Genomic DNA, 26,422 nt, shown 5'->3' with positions numbered 1-26,422 from the left:
AGTCCCACAACAAAGTGACGTATGGTGTGTACAAAGCCTATGGATGGTTTGCCACTTCGTGGTGCACCCGATTATGCTTTAGAAAAATGTTATTTAAGTAAGGGTAGGTCAACCCAAAAACCCAAAATATGTAAATAAATACAATGTTTATATTAAGCAACGGATAGTAAGATACATGCAAATAAGGCTCCTTTCCAAAAGAATTTTAGGTGGCACGGCACCCTTTCCAAATGTCTTCTCTAGGACTAAAAGAGTCTGTTTGCCAGGTTTTATGCTTTGGTCCAGTCGGTCACGATCTTATCAAAGGTTGGAACTAAGCCACTTGACAATGAGAAAAGTATTGAAAAAAAAGGAAATATGGATCTGCATTACACTAGGTGCTTTGGAACAATCATAATATAAGTGCCACATGTACAAAAATAACCACCATGTTCCGGGCGCATGCGTAATACACAAGTGCAGAGCATTATGTGGCGGGGACTTCAAAGGTTCAAGGTACAAGTTCTACCAAAGATGAGATCTTGCAAACAGACGGAATAGCATGCCCTGCCGCATGCTGTTCATGTTTGGCAATTCTCCAAAAAAAACCGGGGCTTTGCCACTTGTAGCGGCTATCAGGCCCTTATTAGGAAATAATGCTATTGATAGTCAAATTACGCAAAACTGTCGTCAGGCAGCCAATGAAATCACTCAATCGAGGAAATAATGCTATTGATAGTCAAATTACGCAAAACTGTCGTCAGGCAGCCAATGAAATCACTCAATCGAGCGCGTCGGGGCAGGGCCTGTGATGCATTGTGCTGAGGCTCTGGGCCGTGCCGGCCTTTGCAGAAAATATCACGCCACTATATTTCATGATTACAATTTATAAGAGCTCGCGAAGCCAGTAGCGAGTCACATTGGAGATTTACCCCCGACGAAGGCGTATCATGGATGCATGGGCATCGCAAAGCCAACCGAGTGGTTTCAAATTGCAAAGGAGAGGAGAGACATAGACGTTTGTATCAGGATAAAGTCAACGCTGGTGGAGACCAGTCTCTGAAGGATTAGGGACTCGTTGGGGAGGGCTGCCAACGCGCCAATACAAGGTACGTAACACATCACACTTCAAATGTTGTATGTCACTAAGAAAAATATGTCACAATTACTTCCATAAATCCACTTGCAGAGTGTAAGCCCATACATATCAACATTGACGTTATTCAAGTCAGTCCATCTAAATCAAAGACTATTGAGAGTTCAGATATTTTAGCTAGAGATAGCTACATTTTTTTGCAGGTCACGAGGGCTGCCGATTTTGCAGAAATGTTGCTGCCGATTCGAAAAAAATACCCATTGAAAAGTACCCATCAGAGACTTGTATTTCAAAGATGTTAATTTCCATATTTGGTTCAATCGCTGTATATATAAATGGGAATAAAAAATTGCATATTAAAGGTTTTCTGAAATCGTAAAGAAAAGGATTATTTCAGGATAGGCTGCCAAAGGGTTTTGTTAACTCGTCGCAAAATACAATGTTTGTCCCGTTAAATAATGTTGCCGTCCCGATTTTGCCTCTTTAAGTGTCCCTGTTTTGCATTTAAAATTTTTAGCCCGTAGCACTTTGCCACTCATGCATCCTCGGCTACTGTGCTGTTTGTTGATATTTGAGACCATTTGGGTTTTGTCAAGAAAATAAAATGCATTGTCATTATAGCAAAGTTGTGTCCCTAAGAGTGACGTCATGATTACGTGATCATGGGTCACGTGACGTCATCACAAACGTGCATGTTTTGAAGTGCTATATCTACGGAACTGTAAATCCGATTGGGTTGAAACTTGGTATGTCGGTAGACCGGGATGTGTTATAGGTTAAAAAAATAAGGTGACGTCATCATGACGTCATCATGCGATTTTATATGAATATTTGAATTTTGGGACCTTGAAGCCATATCTCACGAACGCAACATGCAAAATTCAAAATTCTTTTTGTATTTGGTTCGTTAGGTAATAGGTATTTGCCGAAACATTTTGAAAAGTGTATGACTTCATCATGACGTCATCAAAAAATGCGATATTTTAAAACACACATAAGGAAAGTTCCGATCGTAATGAACTTGGTCGGTAAGTAGATAACGGTACAAGTATAGAAAGTTCGAAGTGACGTCACAATGACGTCATCGGTTGATTTTTTATAATTTTTTATAATTCTATTCTGCTTCCAAAATTGCACACTTCCTTTCATCGGATTGACTGTAACCTTGCTTCAAACCAAGACCACAGTGACAAAATATGTAATGAGAAGGGTTTTCAACATGACGTCATCGGAGGGCATGTGACGTCATGTGATAAGGCTTTATTTTGGGGATTATTCTAAGCATTGTGAACAACCTTTAACTGTATTAAACACTCTAAAAAGTTACAGCAAACGACAAACATAGCATAAACATTTATAAAATGTAAAAAAGCCCTGTGTTCTGTTTTCAAACAGACATACAGCTCTAGCTGTTTATTGCACTGCTTCACATCAGAACGCGATATCAATGAATTTGTTGAACCATGGAACCGTAGTCAGAGTGTTTTATTATACGTGTGTTATTTGCTAGCGCTTTTCTTTAATATAGGTCCAGATCATTCTGATCCACCATGTACATGTCGACCAAAAAAATGAAATGTCGCAAAATGGCTGAACTTTTGATATTCGATTTAAACAAAAAACAAACCGTTTGTTTCCAAAAGTGTACCCCTCTTTTAAGTTTTGAGCCTTCTATTGTAATGGTCAAGAAAATGATTGCCACGTGAACTTTTACGTTCCGTATTTCATTGTGCGTATTTCATTCGATTGGCTTGAAATCTGCAATGCCCCCCCCCCCCCCCCTTAAGCAACATAAGGGACGAATTTGGGTCGGGTTTTAAGTTGGTCACTTTTGGTCAAAAGATTTCGCCTATTTTTTTCTCTTTTTTTGGAGCACTTGTTGACCATTGTTTATACAGATATTAAGCTGAAATGTATAAACTTAAAAATGTACCAATTACAGAATATAAGAACAAATAATTGCGAAGTACGCGGACTAATTAATCTCCATAGTCTTTAATTGTTCGTGAAAACTTAAAATGCCACACGCGCGTTGTTTTACAGGGCAATTATCTCACGCACATTACGCGTTTTATTCCGTCTCTTCGTGAAAACTTAAACGCCTATTCGCGCGTTGGTTTTGCCCATAGAACAACGTGATAAAGTTGGAATGTGTCTGTTCGTGAAAACTAAAATACGATTCAGGTGAAACTAATGATTGATTTTGACAAACATAACTTCCCCAATTTGTTCGTTGCTGTTTACTTAATAACCGATTTCGCCCGGAAAAAAAAAAGAATTTCGAAAAAAAGTGTAGATTTAGGCCAACTCGTCCCTTCATGAACACAATGCCGAGTAATTTATACAGGTAGCAGGTTTAACGTTCATTGCCTAAAGCTTTTGATAGACACTGTTCCTTTTCATTTGCAGGGTTCGACCTTAACTTTTTTGTCCACTAACCAGCCGGGTTACTGAAAGAGACTCTTAACTAGCCCGCGGGCATTTTTACTAGCCAGCATGTTTGTTTGTTTTCTTTTATACAGTGTCTCATAAACAACAATGTGCATACATGTAAAACGTGTATATAGAGCCTGAAATTAACATGATAAAAGTCAGAGTTTTTGAAATAGTTTTGGTACATTGATTTCTTAAAAAATCACCCTCGGAATTTTATGGAAACTGCAAAATCACATGACGTGAAAGAGAAATATCGTGCCAAAAATTGACCTCTCACTTCCAAAAACATCCGTGTGGACTCGATCACTCGTTCAAGCATGAACATTTATGAAATAATTTTGTGGCGGTCATTTGGTAAAGCTTAAACATGAGACTAATCTATAATGACCGTTGATAAGAACTGTATTAAAACGTGATCCAAACGTTACCGAAAAATCTATTTTTCACTATATCTCAGCCAATATTGCAGACAACTGAACAAATCAGGTGTCTAAACCCCTGTTTTCAAGGTCAGAGATCACAATAAAATTATTCTGGAAGTGACCACATGTTTCTGTGGCATAGGAATATGCAAATTAGTGCCGCTAATACCGGAAAATCATGTTTTTGGCATATCTCGGCCGATAAAGCACATAACTACACAAGTAAGCAGTCCAAACCCATGTTTTGAGGGCCAAGTATCATTAGAAGACCATTCACGAAGTAACTATGTGTGTCTTTGGCATGAAAATATGTAAATTATAAAGTGTTGATTGATCAGAAATTTGATTTTTTAGCCAATATCTCGGGTCTACCGGAAGTTCAAAGTTAGGTGAATTCAAGATGAAGACATCAAAATAAATCAAAACAAAGCGAAATTTCTTCAGAACGGTTTACGTGATGAGCATGAAATCTGAAACGAACTTGAACCATTTTAAGAAGATGTTATTTATTTTGTTAAGTCATCATGATTTTATCAGGTATCAAGATACAAGCAATTTAAGGGCAAATTTTGGCAAAATAGTTTGCGCTATATATAAATAGAATATTGTGTTCTTTTCTTGATGAAGTTTAAGACTTTTCTTGAGAAACATTTTCTGTTCCCGGACTCAAAACTGCTTGACCTTTACTTTCAGTGTTACCGGAAATGCAATAAAAACTGAATATAGCTTACTACAGAGATATAAATGATAAAAGTGTTTAATGAGGAATGCAAGACACAAAAAAGTGTCACGATGTTATCATCCAGAAGGGCTTCCCCTAGCGGCACATAAAATGTAATTTGCTTTCTACAATTTTAAATCCATCCGTTAAAAACCACAGATAACTTGGCAAGATTTCAAATTCATAGCGTCATTAGACAGGAAGTTACTTTAGGGAGAATTTGAAAACGATTATTTTGTAAATTAAGTTCTATCATTTTGATGCCTGTCTTATATCTTTTTAGCCAAAATAATGATATCCATTACAATGTCCACCTTTTGATCTCCTATGGTGTGACGTCATTAAACCAGGAGTTAGGTGCTATTAATACAAACATATATATTTTCATACGTTATTTTAACTTCACAGTGAACATCTATCATCGACGAACTAAGTCAGTATGCAATTACCGTTTTTAACTGATGACGGCATCAAACCCGAAATAACTTGTTTCTGTACACAGAATGTTTAGCGTTAAATATGCATTTTTTTAACAAAATATTGATTGTACTGGGAAGGATTTAAATTTGTGATCCTCTGTTTTTACCAAAACATATTCATAACTTAACTCGTCAGTGTTTAATGAATAAGTTGTCGCTCGACCACGCTGCGTTTGTAACTCAACAAACGCGAACCTCTAGTATTTCTCTGAAATCGCCTTATAGTAAGGACTAAAGTGATGACGACAGGTTTGCAGAGCCGAGCGCTTGTCACCCACAATTTAATCCCTCATCAGCATTGACTGACCTAACCAACACTGAAGACAGATTCTCAATGTTCTTTTCTTAAGCCCTTTAAGCTTGAAAATGGAACCCTCCTAACTCAAATTTGATTGGTTTGGTTTCCCCCTTTAGGATTTCTTTTTTGGGCGGGGGTTGGTTGTGTTGTTGTTTGTTTTGTTTGTTTTGCTTTTGTGATTGATTTTATTATCATTTTATTTGTATTTGTTTCTTTGGGGGGGCGTGACACACGGCATAAAAGTGGCACACAGATTCCCTTTTCCTCCTTACTTCCACCCGGATATTTAGATTAGAATTTCAATTCGGAATGTATAAATTTAAATGGCAATAAATTAATGAAGTCTTGTGACATTTCAATTCGGGCGATTCACAATGCAGTGCGCCACCAAGAGTTTGCCACGGAGAGTCCATTTTTCAAGTTTACGGTCGACAAAACATGGCCCATCGGAATGAGTGTCGGTAGACAACTTGAGCTAATATGTCATAGATTGGGGCATAGCGTTCTGCCGCCTTACAAAAAAACACCATATTGATAACACGAAAAGAAATGGGCAAACAGATTCTCGAATTATACGCTTACAAAACCACTGACCGGAAAAATGAACAATTTCAAAGTCCCGCGCTGCGAATTTGTCGACCATCTCCCACAATGCACTGGTAAAAATGAACTCTCCGTGGCAAACCCTTGGTGGCACACTGCATTGTGAATCGCCCGAATTGTAATAACTAATATCCTGCTAAGTAGGGGGAGTAGTTATGTTAGCCGAACGCATACAATGTGTCTCTTCTACTCCCAGAAAGGGGTGTGCAGTGTTGTGATTAAACACATCTTAGAAAATTAGATCCTTCTGGGTTTTATATTCTATCTAGGTTATTACAAGTGTTGTTTCACACCAAAAAAAGTGTATATTAATATGAGACGATGATTAAAATATGAGTTTGTCATTATAAAGCATATTTACAAAAACAAAATGTTTTCTTTCCTTCATGTTCGAAGCACGGATCTGCAGCATTATATTGCACAAATTATGAAACACTCACAGTAATTAAAAGTAGGTGTCCGCACAATTTGATGATTTTCCGATAAACGAATTGACTTAAAATTGATCAATGAAATTATTATTTAGGGGAAGTTTGTGAGGGGCAGGTTTGCGCGAAGCTTAATTGCTATGGGAGAGTTGACGAGGGGAGTAGGTAGGAGGAGGGCAATTGATAAAGGGGTACGTTGGGAACGGGTGAGTTGATGAGGCAAGAGTTGGCCTTGAGGAGCGTTTATCAGATACCATAATATCCCATGGGAGTGTGATATTCACTATGACGCGAACAAGCCATATAATGCCAATGGTAACTGCATGGCATTAAACTATCCCGACTTCAACTGTTAACTTTGTATCGGCATGTTTGTATATACTTTTTGCAACTTATTCTTTCGGAGATGCCACATGCTTAGAGGAATTCCGGTATTTCAAAATTATGATTACCTGCAAATTACCTTTAATAGTTATTAGGTGCCATTTATAGTTAAAACTTTTCATCGTTATTCTAGATCAGTTGAGCCTCATCGTCTGACGTCTGACTTCAATCACAAAGATGCAGGAAGGCAGCCCTGGTCGGCGGGGTAGAGCTAGGATCACGGCCGAGGAGTACAACCACTCACTCAGCAAACTCGTCAGTGCGAAGAGGAGGGTTAAGCCAAGTCGTAAGGCGGCATTCATGGCCGCCTTTCCAGTCAAAGCCTCGCCAAGACTCCATTCTGACGAAGATGGAGCATCCGTCCTGCCACTGAAAGAGGCTTCAGTAACTCATCCTGAGCACAGCAAAACTGCAACAACAGACGATACAACCAGCAAAACTGAAATGAAAAGGTACTAACGGGGGAAATTGTTCTCAAAATCTCAATCTACCAAATGTTTACTAAATCCCCATCATGTATCATGCCTGTAGGATGGTAGTGTCTCACTTCTTGTCGTACCATGATTAGTGGTATTCAGTTTGACAGAGAATAAACCACCAAATTTTCTTGACTACAATGTTCACAAGTTCACATTTAATAATTTCGCATTCGCATCTTTATGTACCTTTTCAGTTTACTTTTTCATACAGTTCCAAGCAACCTTAAATCTGTATCTAAAACAAACTGTTAATTTCAATGCAAAAAAACCCGATATTTTTACTCTTATATTCTTTATTCTAATTGATCGTTATTACCCAAACCATATTAATATAATATGTAAACATCCATTGTAATTTGAGGTGAATATCTGACATCGTTTCCTTGTACTCAAAAGGTGAAAACTGTATACTAAAAACCCTTCAGGAATTTGCTGATTAGAAAACAATGATTGTCAGAGTTTTGTTGTTTCATCTCATGCAGGATATTTTATTGTGTTTTCAACTTGCAGTCCCGTTGAAGTGAGACGGAAATTGCAGGTGTTTGTTCGAGGTCTCCTCTTACCAAAGACAGTTTGCCTGCAATTAGATCCGGAGACATCCGTATCTGATTTAAAGGCATTGATTCAAAATGAAAATGGCATCCAGTCTCAAAATCAACACCTTTACATCGGGAGAAACTTTCAGGTGCTGATTTTACTATTACACTGGAAAGAGAAATAAATTGATGTCACATTTTAAAAATTAATTTATCTGAGCGTATAACAACCATTCAATAATAATTTCGTAAACGTTTTAATGAATTAACATCTATCGCTGCGAGTAGGTTGTATTTGAAAGATCCACATAATAAACATTGAATTGTTGCTCTGCCAATGTAGATAGTTAAAGACTCCATCATATGTGACTTCCAAGAACAATGACTTCCAAGGGGTTCAAGTTTATGCGCAAGGGCGTCAATTGCTTCTAAAACGTGGTTGCGTACCTAGATAAGAACTAACGCGTGAGCGCGAAGTGCGACTTCAGCCGTCACTGTTTGGGGTTCTGAGCCCGCTTATAAAGGGGCACGAAAAAAATGATTCTAAACGCTCTGTGGTGCAATTTGAGGCAATTTCTGACCTTGTTAACCCTTCGTTTTAGCAAAATATTTCGATTTAAACATCATTTTCGCGTTAAGAGTTATTGAATCAGGTATTCTGAGCTACATGATTAAATAGGCTGCAAATTTTATTCTGGAAAAAAAATAAGTGTGTGTGGGAGGGAACAATATGATATTCCCCCACTTTAAAAATTGTCGCCAATGTTCATGCGCATTGTGCTTTTCTTAAGAAAGTTTCGTGTAATGTGCTGATCAGCATCCAAATTCGTACAACCAAATGACCTTGTATTACCCATGCTTGTATGGCTTTAGCCTGGAATGTTTATAGATATAGCTATGGAGAGTACATTCTGTCGATAATCATGAGTCAGTTTGTGGTTTGGGGTATGTGCAACTAAAATTATTGGAATAGAGACTGGTCACCTGAACTGTTAATAAAAAATAATTTATAGGCCTACAGCAAGTCTATTCATTTTGGTCACTCAGCGAAAGGAAGTATTTCTTTGGTTTGAAAACTGTTGATGAAAGGCGGGATAAAAATTTTATTTATTTTTATAGAGTGTCTTTTCCCGCAAAATTGTTTAAACCACGTAATTGTAACATGAATTTTTAAAACAAAATGTTGTAAAACACAAAATGATTGGTAATTTCTGGCACGAAATTGTGCCAGCTCGTCAGGTTCTCTTATACAGTTATAACAATTTGGAAATATTATGTCAGTCTAATGGCTAAGAAGTGTGCCACATTTATATTTTTCTAGAAGTCTCATGAAATTTCATTCAAATTGGTTCGCAGCTGTGTGACCTACTCTCCCTTTGTGATCATGGAATACAACAAGACCAGAACATCGAGCTTCGCATCGGTGGCTTGTTGGGCGGTGCACCATTAGGTAAATATCGAGGCAAAAGACTGTCTCAGAATTAGTTATATTCAGTGTTTAACCAAAATTCCACCTTTCAAAACAAAAAAGGGACGTTTCACCATAATTGCAGCAATATTCCTTTGCAAATTGTACATTACAATATGTTAATAAAACTGTAGAAACGGACCACGGCGACCTTTATTTTCCTCTCAAAGCTGGTATATATGTGCTTTTTCAAAAAACAAATTTCTTTCCTGAACGAAATTAAAAGAAATCTGATGTCCTTCAACAAAAACAAATTGCTTGTTTGCATTTGCAGGCCTTTATACAGAATTAAAACATGGTTTTAAATAGCGCGCTTCATTTCAGAACGTTTTGAGCGAAATACTATAAATATTCAAATCTACTGACGTTTTAACAATTGGCTCCTGCGCCAACAAAACGGAGGGCGTTTTTAACCATTTTTGAGGGGCCAGTGGACGGGACACATTCACACCGCGTGTGCACACTCTACAGGTTCGCGCACTAAGTACGTGCGACTTATTAATCCAGCTGTTGTCCGTGCGAAACGTCCCATTGATAGCGCTGCCAACGACAAAAAAGAGATAGGCCTGTAGAAATTGATGCCGAGTGCCCCTTGTCATTATTGAAATCACTGTTATGTTGGTAATTTGAAGTACTCGGCACAAATTGTTCACTTGATATCCGAAACTACACTTGTTCAGAAACTTCAGATGATTTTGTGAGAATATTGTAATAAAATCTGAAAAAAAATAGTGTTAGTTCAATGTATGCTTGAATTTTGACATGCCCTTACAGCCAAAACACGCACAATGTTATTTGTCTTCGTGCGAGCGAATCTGAACACTGCTCTTTACCTCTTTCGCGCCGCACCGTGACCCACTGAACTTCGTTATAAAATTTGTACAAGCGGCATATGAAAGAATAGCTCATCAATATTGATTTAATATATGAAAGAAAGGTCAATATGCAGATTTCCTGTAAGTATATGATACACTCCAAAAATATTCACAATACCGTTTCGTTGTTCGCGGTTCGGGGACGTCCCAATACCATATTTAGTCATATAGACTGTTTCATTTTGTTGGAAGTATTCATTTCAAGAAAATAAACTGCAACCTCATTTTCACATGAGGTTTCTGTGAAATAATCTTGCATGCTCCACAATGTGAAAGCTTTGAAAAGTTTGTTCATCGACATAGGGTCTGATTTGTTAGGCTTAGGCGAGGGCTAAGTATGCGTGCTGGAGCAGAGCTAATGCAATGCACCCGAGAGTAGAATGGAAGTGACCATCTAACGACACACGCACAGAGGATGCGTGGCGTAACGCCGCTGAAAATAATTAGAGGTCGGGAAAATGATGCCCTTGATGCCAGTTAGCTTCCTTGATGCCAGTTAGCTCGGCGGCTTTACCCAAAGGATGAGTGGGTGTTCTTTTATAAGTGAAATGTCTTGGAATACATGGATGTTTTACGTTTGGGTAAAAACAAATGGGGTGGTTTCGTCGTGCATTTTCGTCTTCCAAATCCATCAACATGTTCTTTCGATGCCATGAACGTGCGCTTGATCCGCGAACTGAATATCACTCCTGATTGGCTTAAAGTGCGTATCCATGGTGATCGCTGTATAAATGAATAGCTCCCTCTATCGGCTATCCAAAAGAAGGAATGAGACAAATGATTCAATATGCAAAAAGCTAAGCCATAGTGTCCTCGCGTGGTCTCCCTTGTCCCTCGATCCTCCCCCATAACTATTCGAAGTCCTTAATAGATGGACTGGGAAACCAGTCTAGATCTCCCTAACTTTCCTTTTTCTTGCCGTTGAAGGGATACTTTTGCAAGCACGGAGCCCATTATACATGTATGTTAATTTTGGAATTAAGCTTTTTGCATTAGCCTTGTGCGATCCTAGCTACGCAACGATTGCGGCCGCGCAGGTTCGCAACAGTGGCAGCCCCGCGATCATAGTGGACCTACATGCACCCAACCTACGTTCCATCATAATCTCTGCCATTTTTGCGTCTTTTTCTCGCACTGAATCGTTAATACCCGTAGTTTTCCAAATTGTGTTTTTGTGTGAGTGGTCGCAACACGTATGACACTGTATACTGTGCATGTACGGTGTCAGGTCAACTCGCCCCCTGGCCAACATAAACATTATGACAGCTACGTGTGGAGTCGTATGTAAATACTTGAAACATATGCTATTAACTTTTGTATTCATAACTGCACTACTACAAAGCACATGTGCACAATAGATCCCACCGGGCTTCAAAACTGAATTAGAAGCAGGACGAAATTAATTAATTGGTTACTTATCGTGGCCGTTTTTGGTTTTTTAGATGTCTAATTAAACAGTTCATAAATAATGTAATGCTTGAAAGTTATCAATTTAATTTGAAAATCTATTTTTCAGGGTGCCACACCTAGAAAGCACGTATATACCAGCTTTAAAAATAATATCCATCTGTTGTAGAGTACCCGACTACAATTTACACGTGTGTTAGCTGAAAAGGTAAAAGATGATTGATCAGTCAGTACGACTGGCTTCTGGTCGTGTTTAACCCAACCCTTGAGTTGGTAAATGCAAACTGTTTTATATGATTTTGCATTCCAGAGGAAGAACAGTTGAGAAGCATATACTTCTTAAACTTGTCAGGCCGGCTTGGACGACAGTGGAAGACGCTCGCCATCTATTTGGGATTCTTGGATGAAGAACTCGACGCATTCGAATACGGCAGAGAGGAGTTAAATCAGCAGAGCTTCAAGATGTTAAATACCTGGTGGCAGAAACAGGACAACCCCGCAGACGCGGCTGAGAAGCTGAGAGACGCCCTGAAAGATACGGGCCGTGCTGACTTGGCATTGCAAGTCAATGTACAAGGTGTGTACTGTCCTTTGACTGGTTTGGTTAAACTGCAGTGACCCGAGCCATCTGATTTAGTTTGCGTCACTGATTCTTTAGACGTCAAATAAAAGTAATACCACAGTGATTAAATGCTTTAAAAAGGTTTGGGTTTTTGTATAAGTTGTACCTCTTAAGACCCACTTTACACAGGGCTGCGACCTATGGGCCTCCCTTGTGCGACCATAAAACTGGCTCAAAGGAGGCCGAATGGTTGCCTAGGTAATTCAAAGGTACACAGGGTGTTCAGACATCGCCATGGACGCCATGGTCGCCGTAAATTTTCAAAAAAGTCGGACAAACATGACCATTTTCACTCGAATGAGCCGTTGCGCCCCTCCCTGGCACGAACCTCTCTGGATCCGCCACTGAGGTTGGTTGCTTAAAGGTGGCTCAAATGAGGCAGAAGGGAGGCACAAACATTGACGTGGTGGCAGAATGGATGCACAATGGAGGGCTAATGGTCGCCGCGTAATAGATCCGTTCTGTTGCAAATGTTACCGTCAATCTGGGCGATATTTCTGCCTCCCTTGTACCTCCTTTGGCCGACCGATTGCGTGCGTTGAACGTCAACTGTGGTAACCACTGTGCCACCATTCGGCAACCACGGAAACCCTTGAGCCACCATTGTTGCATGTTGCACAGGGGAAGCACAGGGGAGGCAGGCAAGTGGCTCAGTGGACGCACTGGTCGCTTGTGGCTCGACATGAAAATGCCCGAAAATTGCAGTTTTGGTGGTTCAAGGGAGGCCCAAGGATCGCTTGAGCAGTTACATAGAAACAGGATTGTCTGGGTTTAGGCGACCATTGAGCGTCCTGGCCTTTTTGGGTCGCTCATAGGTGGTACAAAGGTCGCAGCCCTGTTTCATTTAAAGGGGCCGAGTGATTGAAATTTAAACAAAATCGAATTCGATATTGAAATGATAATTACTGCTGTGCATAACTTCTGTTCATAAAGTTGCAACTGCTGATGGACGAAAACTTATATTCCAAAACACACACGAAACTGTGAAGCACACCGTATGTTAAAACGCTTCGCAGTTAATAAGCCAATGTGCTTACAAAGGCCAATCAGGAGGGGCCTATTTCGACACTTGTCATAAAAGAAATGCGTTAAGCTAGCAAAGGGTGCAAAACTTTTTTTGAAGAGCACGGGTCACCAGTGTTCTTCAAAATAGATTTGTTTTCTCTAAACGACCTTTCAATTTGTATGGGTTTTTTTTCTTTTAAACCTCTTTAGTTCAACATTAGGCGTCTGCGACCATCCGGAAAGCTTTTATATTTTGCGGACAAGTTAACCCTTAATGGGAGAGCCAGTTTATTGTCTTGCAGACAAAAATAAAATCAATCTAGTGAAGAAATCATTAATTAACAAGGTGTCGTGGATTATTTTCGTTGAAGTTTTCATTTCAATAAAATTAAACTTGTTTAAGCCAGGAAAATAGCAATTGAAGACCGACGTTTTATATGCTGCAAGTTAAATTGACCCCCACCCCAATGACTTTTCTGCACAGGCATCCCAGGACATCGTTTTGACGTTGAACAGTGTGCAAAAGAATTGGCAGCGCATTACCGAGAGACGATGAAAGTGGCGACATACCCATCAGCGAGACACATGTCTAGAAAGATGGATGACATGTACATCAACCCAAAGCTAGAAGAAGAGACTAACATACCAACGCCTTTTTCCGCGGTATCGGAGACAAAGATGCAGGCAGAGACAGGCATGCAATCGGAGCATCCGACAGCATCGCAAAGAAGTACTCGTAATCCTTCAAAATTACAACCTGAAAGGAGAAAAGGGTTAAAAGTCCAAAAAATTTCACTAGACTCCTATGAAGACATGCTTGTACTCGAATCAAATCGATTATTAATCAGAGCTGAGGCGGGTTACGGAAAAACCACACTTCTTAAAAAGATTGCTTACGATTGGGCTGATCTATATCTGAAAACCAAGAAGGATCCCAATGAAAACCAACCAAAACCTGAAACCACATCAGTTCTGGGAAGGTACAAGCTTGTCTTTGTGGTCGAGGTCAATCGAATGGGCAAGAAATTGGACATCATCGACGCCATTTTTACTCAAATTCTCACAGACAGGAAACTGAAGAAGAAATTTTCAGATTTGGAAAAATACATCAATGAAAACCCAGAGAGCGTTTTAATTATGTTAGATGGCGCTGATGAGATTTCCTTGCAAAGAGTAAAGGATGCACAGTGCGAAGACGGAATTGACTTGAACGATGTATTATCGTTCAAATCACTTAAGTCGTGCAAGGTTATAGTTACAAGCCGACAGAAGACGGCAAATGAATTGCTAAATATGCATGCACATTACACAAAAATTAACTTGGTGGGCTTTGACGAGAAAGACAGGGAACAGTACGTGAGGAAATACTTGAAAAATTTTGGACATGCTAATCAAAACAACTTTCTTAAAAAGGTGAATGGATCCGAAAAGCTTCGTAGTTCAGCCGAGATACCGTTATTTCTGTGGCTGATGTGCCACACATGGGCAGATGAGGGAGAACTATCTGACCAAATAACACACCTTTTTCGGAATGAGTTTCAGCTGCTTTTCCAGCATAAGGCTAGTAAAGAAACAGACAAGAAAGTTGATGAACCAGAGACACACGTTTCAACACTTGGTCGGATAGCTCTTAAAGGTTTGTTAAATCCAAATGGGAAAATGCTTCATTTCAGTGAAGATGAAATCAAGTCAAAGGACCTGGAGATTTTTGAGAGGGCCTCTGATGTTGGCTTGTTGTCCAAAAAACAGACTTTCCAAGGTCTCAGGAAGGTCTCTCATTTTTCGTTTTTGCACAAGACTTTCCAGGAATACTGCGCGGCGGATTATCTTGTAGATTTGTCAATGGATGACAGAGACGCCTTTGATCAATACTTGTCTCGTATATTGCATGGTGATGTGGAAAGCTTGGAATACGTACTGCGATTCTGCTGTGGGCTAAACACAAATGTCGCCGAGGTGATTTTGAGGCAAATTGGAGATCTCTTGAAGCAAAATGAAATGAACAAGTCCTTACATAGAATCTCGATGTTGCTCCTATTTGAAGCTCAGTCAGAATCCCTCGTGAAATACTTTGTTGAAACTGGGAAGGTTGAGTTTCCATATCAACTCCAAGGCGAAGTTCTCGCGGCTGCGCATTATTTCTTTGAAGTCGCCTCAAAACATGCAACTCTGCACAGAATTGACACAGAGGAAATTAGTGCTACTTGTCGAGATGCTGACTTCAATATTTTAGAGGATATACTGACGCACATTCGATGTAAGCCGTCGTTAAACCTTGAACTTCATGGCATCAAATGGGAGAGATTCTTGGATAACTCCACATGGATATTGAAATATCTTGCTTTTATAGACGTCCATAACTGCGAATGGAACCTTGCAAAACTTTTCCAATTGTTATCAAAAACCAACACGCAAAAAGTCGGAATAAGAGGGAAAGTTTCGCTGGATACACTGTCTGAACAAAACATTCAACCATTTCCATCCCTCGAAGAATGTTATTTTGTCGAATGTGGTTTTAAAAGCAGTGATATTGAGACACTTTTCAGTCTTCTTTCATCAGCAGACAGAATAAGGACAGTTGGTCTGAGGGGACACGATTTGCACGGTTTGGAGCCTGTCACAAAGACAAGTCTTCCTTCCCTCGAAGAATTGCAACTGGTTGAATGTGGTCTGGCAAACAGTGATATTAAGCCACTTTTCTCTCTTCTTTCCTTAGGAGGCGGCATAAAGACAGTTTTCCTGATAGGAGACAATTTGCACGGTTTGGAGCATATCAATATCGCTAGTGTCCCATCCCTTGAATACTTTGAGCTATGTAAAAGCCGTCTGACGAAGAGTGATATTGAACCACTTTTCTGTTTTCTGTCATCAGCAGGCAGCATAAAGACGGTTGTTCTGCGTGAAAACAATTTGCACGGTCTGCAGCACGTTACTGTCGCCAGTGTTCCTTCCGTGGAAGAACTGCACCTATATGAAAGTGGTTTGACAGAGAGTGATATTGAGCCACTTTTCTCTCTCATTTCATCAGCAGGCAATATAAAGACAGTTGCTCTGCAAGGAAACAATTTGCACGGTTTGGAGCCTGCCACGATCGCTTGTGTTCCTTCCCTTGAAGAACTGCACCTATATGAAAGTGGTCTGAGAGACAACGACATTGAGCCACTTTTCTCTCTTCTTTCATCAGCAGGCAGCGTAAAGAGAGTTGTTCTCTGGGGAAATACTTTGCACGGTCTGCAGCCAGTCACAATCGCTAGTGTGCCTTCCCTCGAATATTTTGAGCTACGTGAAAATCATCTGACAAACGTTGATATTGAGCCGTTGTTCTCTCTTTTTTCATCAGCAGGCAGCATTAAGAAAGTTGTTCTGAGAGGAAACAATTTGCATGGTTTGCAGCCAGTCAAAATCGCTTGTGTCCCTTCCCTCGAAGAATTGCACTTATGTGAAAGTGGTCTGACAAAGAGTGATATTGAGCCACTTTTCTCCCTCCTTTCGTCAGCAGGCAGCATAAAGATTGCTCTTTTGGGTGGAAACAATTGGCATGGGCTGCAGCCAGTCACAATAACTAGTGTCCCTTCCCTTGAATATTTTGAGATAGCTGATAGTGGTCTGACAAAGAGTGATATTGAGCCTCTTCTCTCCCTGGTTTCATCAGCAGGCAGAATAAAGAGAGTTGCTTTGATAGGAAACAATTTGCACGGTATCCAACCTGTCACGATTGGAAGTGTACCTTCTCTCGAGGAATTACACCTATATGAAAGTAGTCTGACAAACAGTGATATTGAGCCACTTTTCTCTCTTCTTTCATCTGCGGGCAGCATTAAGTCAGTGTTTTTGCGTGGAAACAATCTGCACGGTCTGCAGCCAGTCACAATCGCTAGTGTCCCTTCCCTTGAATATTTTGACCTACGTAAAAGCGGTATAACAAAGAGTGATATTAAGCCACTTTTAGCTCTTCTTTCATCGGCAGGCAGCATTAAGAAAGTTGTTCTTAAAGGAAACAATTTACATGGTTTGCAGTCTGGCACAATCGCTAGTGTCCCTTCCCTCGAAGAATTGCACCTATGTGAAAGTGGTCTGACAAACAGTGATATTGAGCCACTTTTCTCTCTTCTTTCATCAGCAGGCAGCATAAAGACAGCTTTTCTAGGTGGAAACAATCTGCACGGTCTGCAGCCAGTCAGGATCACTAGTGTCCCTTCCCTTGAATATTTTGAGCTATGTGAAAGTGGTCTGACAAAAAGTGACATTGAGCCTCTTTTCTCTCTTCTTTCATCAGCAGGCAGCATAAAGAAAGTTGTTTTGATGGGAAACAATTTGCACGGTTTACAGCCAGTCATGATTGGTAGCGTACCTTCTTTTGAGGAATTGCACCTATATGAAGGTGGTCTGACAAACAGTGATATTGAGCCACTTTTCTCTCTTCTTCCATCAGCAGGCAGCATCAAGAAACTTTTTCTACGTGGAAACAATGTGCACGGTCTCCAACCAGTCACAATCGCTATTGACTCTTCCCTCGAATATCTTGAGCTATGTGAAAGTGGTCTGACGAACAGTGATATTGAGCCTCTTTTCTCTCTTCTTTCATCAGTGCGCAGCATAAAGAAAGTTGTTCTGAGAGGAAACAATTTGCATGGTTTGCAGCCTGTCACAATCGGTAGTGTCTCTTCTCTCGAAGAATTGCACTTATGTGAAAGTAGTATGACAAAAAGTGACATTGAGCCACTTTTCTCCCTTCTTTCATCAGCAGGCAGCATAAAGACAGCTGTTCTGAGTGGAAATAATTTGCACGGTCTGCAGCATGTCACAATCACTAGTGTCCCTTCCCTTGAATATTTTGAGCTGACTGATAGTTGTTTGACGAAGAGTGATCTTGAGCCACTTTTCTCTATTCTTTCAACAGCTGGTAGGATAAAAACACTTGTTCTGCAAGGAAACAATTTGAACGGTTTGCATCCTGTCTCGATCGCTAGTGTACCTTCCCTTGAAGAATTACACTTATATGAAAGTGGTCTTACAAACAGCGAGATTGAGCCACTTTTCTCTCTTCTTTCATCCGTAGGTAGCATAAAGAATGTTATTCTGAAAGGAAACAATTTGCACGGTTTGCAGCCAGTCACTTTCACTAGTATCCCTTCGCTTGAAGATTTGCGACTATATGAAAGTGGTCTGACAAACAGTGATATTGAGCCACTTTTCTCTCTTCTTTCATCAGCAGGTTTCATAAAGATTGTTGCTCTGAGAGGAAACAATTTGCACGGCTTGCAGCCTGTAACGATCGCTAGTGTCCCTTCCCTTGAATATTTAAATTTACGTGAAGCTAGTCTAACAAATAGTGACATTGAGCCACTTTTCTCTATTGTTTCATCAGCAGGCAGCTTACGGACAGTGGTTCTGGAAGGAAGCAATTTGCATGGTTTATCACATGTCAAAATCAATCCTCTCCCCTCCCTTTACTTATTGTATTTAAATGAGTGTGGTCTACAAAATAGCGATATCAGGGCAGTCGTCCGTTTACTGTCATCTCTTGGGCATGTGATTGGAGTCAACTTAGGCGGCAACAATTTACATGGCAACGTGGCGAAGAAATTAGCTGCCGTTCCTTCGTTGGGAGTGTACAATCTCGGTACTGAATGGTTACAGATATCACACAAAAAGAAGACTTGTACATGTGAAATAATATAATCCGTAGCCCGGATATGTTGCACTGTTCATTATTTTATCCCCACACATAAAATCAGTAAATGCCTTTCTGCATGCAATAGTGTTTCGAAGTTTTCCAATAAGCAACAATGCCAGACACATTTCAACTGCCTCTTAAGCAGGAGCGGACTTAGGTTTGGCTTAAGGGAAATGGGGGAGGCGTTGCCGGAAAGAAAGGTGTTTATAGCAGGATTGTGCTGATTTTATTTTGTTATTGTCTTTTGGAATCGTCCAAAAGGCACTCAGGAATTGATGCTACAGGGCCATTAATTCTACATTTGTTATTAATTACAAACTCGGTCCAAAATTTAATATTTTCAAGATTTATTTCACTTTAGTTCTAACCTATGATTCAGCTGGCAATTTCAGCTTTCATTGCTTTGTTGTCTACTAAACATTTGTTTCTTTTCAGGTCTTTGCTTTTGATTCAGATAAAATTGATTGCAAATGTTAAATTTGTGTAAATATTTCTGTAAACTCTGTGAAAAAGATTTCATTTACTCAACAATAACATTCACTTCGACCGAACGTAGAATTAGTCGCAAATACCTTCACTTCAGTGAAGTCCCTTCACTGAACTCGTTTGTCCCTATAATAACAATACTATTGACTAACAATACTATTTAATTGACAAAGCACAGGACAGTTCTCATAACAAATCTCTGAGGAAAACAATGAATGTGTGGTTCTTTGTCTTGTTGTCATCGGACTGTATTTGCACGTACAGTGTCAACTTGAGCTAAAAGCAGTCGGTACAGCAGTGTCTATATGATGACCCCCAGTCACACCCCACCACACCCTTTTCTGCACCCATACACAAAGTTTGGTTTTGCAATTCTACAGTGGACCATTCACTTCTTTTGTTCCGCTTTGAACACGGAAACCTTTTTAAGCACCCCGGCTTAGGTCATCGAGGTTAACCCATTATTCCAAGTCCTCGGACATAAAGGACCATTACAACTTCCGATGCCTAAAAAGAGGCAATAAGATATTCATGACTTAATCTTCAAAAATTCCTGACACACAAAAATGCAATGAAAAAAAGGAAAAACAACAACAAACAGAAAATCAGTAGAAATTGGGCTTCATGCCGTGATAAAATATAAACAGATGTGTAACTTATCAGTTGCCACTAATGCATGCTCTTTACATAAATTAAGAATAAGGCCATCAGCCTGGGGGTTTGGTCGGTATCAAATCAGGGCATAAATGATTAAAGTGCACATGCGCAAGGTATACCGCCCCTAGAGTGGTAACAAGCATTTTGATGGACATTTAAAAAAAAAAAAAAAAAAAGGGTGATAGGACCCAAAAAGCTGCCACCGCTGCAATGCTTTCACATATTTTTCAACTCTGGAGTGATACCTTGCCATACCAGGCTGATGACCTAAATAGCCAGGCGTCTTTAACAGAAAGCAGGAAGTCGCTGGTTGCAAATCCCACTCGAGCAGCCTTGTTTTTTTTTGTTTTGTTTTTTTTTGGGGGGGGGGTTTCTCTCGCAAATCTCAGACAGTACCGAGTATGCAGAACCTTAAACATTACATCGGTTAGTGAGAAATCATAAAATTAAACTAAAAGGGAAAAAATGATCGTTGTCACATAATGCACAAGCCGACAATTCACCCCTTGAAGTTGACGTCACATGTGAGGGCAGGTCTTTGTTGCTCTGTAACACGCATGAGTAGACGCATTGTATTGTAATTGTCAGTGAATTTAAATTACAAACCTGCCCTCACTGAGGGCGCACCGTGCAAGGGGTCTGCTGTAGAGATTCTAATGGTATTTTTTGGCAAAAGTTTTGGAGCATTATTACTAGTGATGGGAGTCAATCTGGTAAATGAAATTCACCGAGAATGTGGGTGTGCAAACTTGTTGTGTTCATGTGAGAATTTGAGAAACCAAGGCAAGACAATAATACAACTGCAAAAACTGTACGACATATACATATATCGAGAATTATTGAAAGCAGAAGCAAAGTTAACTGACAGTGGAAATAAAGATGTATACCTTCCCTTTGTCTATGCTTAAGATACGTATACACAATTGGTTTTGTATAAAGTTGTACCAAAACATAATACAAAAGAGACCCATTCTATAAAAGGTTATCATTTGCTGAGTTGTATTGTACTAAATGTGCAGTGGCACCTGATATAATATACGTATATGCCCATTTATGTTAAAATAGTCCACATTCTACTGCCAAACACTTGACAGGTGGTCGTTGTTACTTTTGTTTCTTTTGATAATTATAAGGGTGTGTTTATACCTGTGAAATAGATTTCAAACTTTGGCTCCTGCACGTTTAGAACAGAAAAAGACCTGTCGGATTTCAGGATTTACACAAAGACATCGAATGGCGCTCATTTGCAAATCAAGTTTTTTTGTCTTAGGCCAAAAAAAAATTCTCCGGTTTCTTGAAATGGAGCTTGCCCCAAAAGTGGTGCGGCTACGCGGCTTTTTTTTTGATGGGGGGGGGTTGGTTTGTTTACCTACAATTGTTGGTTGATGACTGCAAATGGTGCCAGACTAAATTTAGTGCCAAATATTTAGGAGTCCAGAGAGGCCACTTAAATACTCGATCGTAACCCAATCTAAAATCACGTTAAAATTGTGCAGTAGCAGGATTCCAGTCAAATCAGTGAGTTTGGCGGTTTGAGAAATCATCAAACATTGAAAAAAATCTGTTTTTCATTTTACCGACGCGCATGGCTACGGCGACGCTCGCGCATACCAGAAACCGGAGACTTTTTTCAGCCTTAGACTGTCATGTTTTCTGGATATACTAGTCAAATTAAAGTGAATATCTTAAGTTTCGTGTTCAAAATTATTAGATGCCATGTTTTTGAGCAGATGAGAACACTGATACAACGCCATTTGGAGGCCGAGAAAATAACTCTTATATCTCGTAAACTGAAGCAAAGTTTGGTATCTGATAATTGCTTAACCGAAACAGTTATGAATGCACAAATGTAACTTGGAATTGTTTAAAGTAAATCTCTATTTACCAAGATGGATGCATTACACACAACCCTCTGTTCACTCGATTATGGCTCACTGCAATTGTTATATCAGTTTGTTATTTAGTTGAATTATGAATTGAGGTATAGACATACACAGGAAAGAGTATGTAAAACCAAAATTGCCCACAAGTTTATCGTGTAACAATAGAAAAAAAAATAGGTCGGAATTATTAAAGGTGTTATGCAGTCATATTTAAGGATACTTTACCTTTTACATGTATTCGTTTCCTATTTTTTCTTGATGTTTGAGTGACGATATAATAAATTACGGGTATTATATGTCACATGAAGCCGAAACAAAAACAAGTGCGATACAAAAGCATTGTCTAACAATATTTGCTAGTTTATCACTTTCTTTTTAAGTTTCACTAAACAGTTGTAAAAGACGGTAGCAGATTGTGCCATTTGTAAAAGATGTGTCGAATTTAAATATTTTCTTTAAAAAAATACACTTTTTCAGAAACAAGCATCAATTCATAGAGAACACCAATTCATGGCTGTTGTGGGCAAAGGCAGTTATATGTTTAACTATCCAAACCACAAGGTTGAAAGTCAACAGTTTGTGACTTTGATGTAGTCAAGGGCGGATTCAGGGGGGGCAAAGGGGGCCATGGCCCCCCAAAACGAAACCATTTTTTTTTTTTTGTGACATCGCAATAAAGGCAGGCAATGAGTACACCACCATCTTTTCCTCAAAAAAACATTGGTTAAAGTGGTCAGAAATTGCCTCAGATCGCACCACAGAGCATCTAGAATCCAAAAATTTTTCGGGGCCCTTAAGCGGGCCCCGAACCCCACGCCGTAATTTTTTTGACCCACTTTTTTGGGGGGACCAAAATTTTTTTTTGGCCCCCCAAAATTGTGTTCTGGATCTGCCCTTGGATGTAGTACATTATAACTACAATTTCATTGATATTTTTTTGAATAAAACAGTTGACGCAGAGGATCTTGTAACCGATCGATTTTTGTTAAAACTTAATCAGAATTTTGCTAGGGAAAAAAATATATTTAGAATACACAAAGCTAGTCAGAATTGTATATCTCTGTGCACCCCCTCCCCGTCCGCATGACTGCCCCTCCCGAGTTCCTTGAAAGGCATATGACGTCACCAGGAAATAATGACCCAAGATGCAATTGCGATACTTAACATTATTTACGGATATTTCATGTTTGTCACTCAAAACGATTCCCTACCCCCACACCTCCCGGATACAGAATGGCTTAAAGTTAAGGAGTGGGCTAAGTTTCACCGCTTATTCTACTCCCATGCCCCGTGTGTAGCAGAGGCGGATCCAAGATTGACATAGGGGATGGCTGGGGTATTGATGTCTAAGTTTTTTTAACGAAAACAAGAGCTGTTTCGGTTTGTACACCGAAACAGCTAAAAATCTTAACGAAAACAAGAGCTGTGAACTAATGCTGCAATAAATGAACGCTATAGCAATGCACAGACCAATACTGCATATGGTTCGTGCGCACGTAGCACTACGAAACCATGGGCCCAGCCCCAATCAACCACAATGCACCCGCAAGTGAACGGCTAAACTGTCTAACAGTTCGCCCGCGCGTAGCATATAGCGCAATCACCATCCGCTCCGTTCACAAGTACCCCCTCACCGGCAAAGAAAGCACAGTTGGGGGTGACCGACCGACGCCATCTTGCCTGACTGAAATTTTGCCGCGACGCGCGGCCGCCGAACCACTGTGTGTACATAGTACAAATCCCCTGGTGTACATGCGTCACCCACAAGGAACGGTGCGCGTCAACCAGCTAAATGTCCCGCCCATGGTACGTCGTTGCTAGGCAAAAGGGCGCCCTCTTTCGTTGCCGCACAGAGCCCATATAGCAATACACACCACAGCGAGAGCACACTCAACTCACCTTCGTACAGCTCGCCGCCACTTGCCAGAAACTCCCCGCGCAATCTCCCCACGCGCATACATAGCATGTGCACTAAACTATTTTGCTGCACTAAACCTATGGGGCTTTGTTAACCAATCGCGAGCGTGCATACACGCAAGCACTGATTGCTAAGCCACGCCCAGTCACGGGCCTACTATACTACAGTTCATTCATAAGATAAGAATACAATAACATGTACATGTACATGTGCATAAAAACTACACTTTCCGTCACAGTATTCATAATTTGTTCCTCGTCATATAGGTTTATTGCGAAACGAACGGGACCATAGTTCTTTTCCCTTTACTTTCAGTGGTGAGCCGGGGGACCTAACGATCTTTGTAGTTTTGTGAACGAGAACGTAAGTTTTTAAAGAACCCAACGTCTTACACCTAAAGATCTTTGTAGTTTTGTGATGATAACATAAAATTCAAAAGAACCCAGCGTCTCAGAACTACAGGTCTGTGTAGTTTTGTGAATGAGATTGTAAGATTTGAAAGCGTCTAATAATAAGACCCACAGATCTTTGTAGTGTTGTAAATAAATGAGAACGTAAGATTTGAAAGAACCTTGTCTTAGACCTACATGTCTTTGTATACTGTTGCAGTGGCAGTTCTACGGGGGGCTGCTCCCAAAAATTTGTCTAGCCCCCCAAAAAAATTCCATAAAAAAATTGCATTAGCAAAAAGAAAGAATGTGACGTACATGCGAACGGTCTCCCCCTAAAGAAATAGTCGTGACAAGGGTGCATTTGTAGTTAATATAGTGTGCCTGATTGTAGGATTTTATTGGCACTCCCCATTGAAAATATGGCACGAACCCCCTCCCCCCCCCCCCCCTCCCCCACCTATTCGATTTTCGGAAGCCTAAGTGTCTGGAGAAAATAACCGGTCTACATTTCAGCACGCCTCCCTAAAAAAAAAATCTGGATCCGCCCTGCTAAGGCCCCCCAAAAAAATATATTGGCTCTAGAACCGCGCCTATACTGTTGTGAATGAGAAAGTAAGATTTGAAAGAGCCCAGCGTCTTAGACCTACAGATCTTTGTAGTTTTGTGAATAAGAACGTCAAATTTGAAAGAACCCAGCGTCTTAGACCTATTATCTTTGTAGTGTTATGAATGAGAACGTAATATCTTTAAAGAACCCAGTATACACCCAGCACACCCTCAGACACAGACACACCTTCATAACATATATTTTAGGAAAGCATTTCAAAAATAAACCCGTATGCCCACTAGCTTCCCACGCCTTGCGGATATTTAATAACCATAAAACAAATTATTTTTAATTATTGAGAAATGAAAAATTAAAAAAATGTTTGATAAAAATCAAATGTCATTAATTTCTCAGAGCAAATATTAATAATGTCAGTAAATCGACATGTCCTACACAGCTGCCAAAAATAGTTGTGAACATGGATTTTAATCATGCGCGTCAACCTTTTTTCCCCAAATTAACATGGAAGCTACAACAGCGCCCTCTATTGCCGCGCCTCTTCACATTTTTGTACCAAGGAGCAACAAGGAATGGGGAAATTGCACCAAGGCAAATGATAAAGGGCACCAAAGGCAAATTATGGAGGACACCAATTGATGCGTCGCCGCATCAATTCCGGAACTTCGGTCTGACCAGAGACCGACTATTTGTTTGTTTTTTGGCCAAATGTTCGTTTACTAGGCCCTGCGAATGTGCTCACCCAAATGAAACATATATTGATGTCATCGACACATTGTTTTCAAAATGTTGGCGCCCTGTATGCAATCCTTTAAAGTGTCACTGTGAAGTGAAGTGAAATGTTCCGGTAATATGTTCAACATAGCCCCGATAAAGGATCATTACGTGCACTGCACTGTGTGTCGGCCATTTTGGAAAACATAGCCTGCTAACGTTCGCCACTTGCGCAAACGTTGCCAACGTTGGCATAGCTCGCGAAAGTGGAGTCTTACGGTCATCTATATGACCGGCGTAAACCAGAACTGCTGTTCAGGAAAAAAGTCCCTTGTTAGACTATGGACTGAAAGATTTACACCCACACACGAGACAGTAGGAAGGGCACTGCACGGTCAAAGGTCACGGAAGATACAACGGCAGAATGTGGGCCTAGCCTATACGTCGTATGATGAATGTAGTCGTCTTTCCTGGCATTTGTAATTCAGGTTGCCATTTTAAGTTTGTTTGCCTCTGCAATGTTGTCCTTATATACTCAGTCACAAGTTGGCACTTACATTATTATAAGATCATAATTTATTTGCCTTGTGGCATAAAATATTAGTCTGAATATCACCCGTTCTCCACGGAGCCCATCTCCGGTCGAATATTTGATATATCTAAGCATGCGTGACGTCAATTCACTCCAAAATCTGGACTAAGATTTTGATTGGTCAATTTCGATGTCTGTACATGTAGTTGCATAATTAATCGCCGAATCTGCCTATATCACAGGGGTATATTACATAGAATAAGTGATCATAACGACAATTAGAATTCAGCTAATTACGGAAGTCTGTTTTCCTTCGGCCGGACAACAATATCCAGAGGGGAGAGGATTATGTCCAAGTTT

At 40.1% G+C, this 26,422-nt stretch overlaps 1 protein-coding gene across 1 annotated transcript; it reads left to right on the top strand.

The window, feature by feature from the left end:
* The first annotated feature begins 877 nt into the window (after window positions 1–877).
* On the top strand, window positions 878–15,966 carry LOC119742784. Its single transcript, XM_038218957.1, has 7 exons — window positions 878–1,088; window positions 6,980–7,298; window positions 7,836–8,010; window positions 9,218–9,311; window positions 11,922–12,188; window positions 13,723–14,453; window positions 15,955–15,966. The coding sequence occupies exons 2-7, from the start codon at window positions 7,024–7,026 to the stop codon at window positions 15,964–15,966; spliced, it is 1,554 nt and encodes a 517-aa protein (XP_038074885.1). The 5' UTR covers window positions 878–1,088; window positions 6,980–7,023.
* Window positions 15,967–26,422: the final 10,456 nt, after the last annotated feature.

This window comes from Patiria miniata, unplaced genomic scaffold (genome assembly GCF_015706575.1).
Source record: "Patiria miniata isolate m_02_andy unplaced genomic scaffold, ASM1570657v1 HiC_scaffold_6, whole genome shotgun sequence".
In the NCBI taxonomy this organism is placed as follows: domain Eukaryota; kingdom Metazoa; phylum Echinodermata; class Asteroidea; order Valvatida; family Asterinidae; genus Patiria; species Patiria miniata.
The sequence above is the reverse complement of the archived record's forward strand: the minus strand, read 5'-3'. Positions and strand labels throughout refer to the sequence as shown.

Coding starts and splice junctions, on each gene's coding strand:
- LOC119742784 (XM_038218957.1), top strand. CDS start 7,024: ATGCAGGAAGGCAGCCCTGGTCGGCGGGGTAGAGCTAGGATCACGGCC. Junction 7,299..7,835: donor AGCAAAACTGAAATGAAAAG/GTACTAACGGGG, acceptor TTCAACTTGCAG/TCCCGTTGAAGTGAGACGGA. Junction 12,189..13,722: donor ATTGCAAGTCAATGTACAAG/GTGTGTACTGTC, acceptor TTTTCTGCACAG/GCATCCCAGGACATCGTTTT.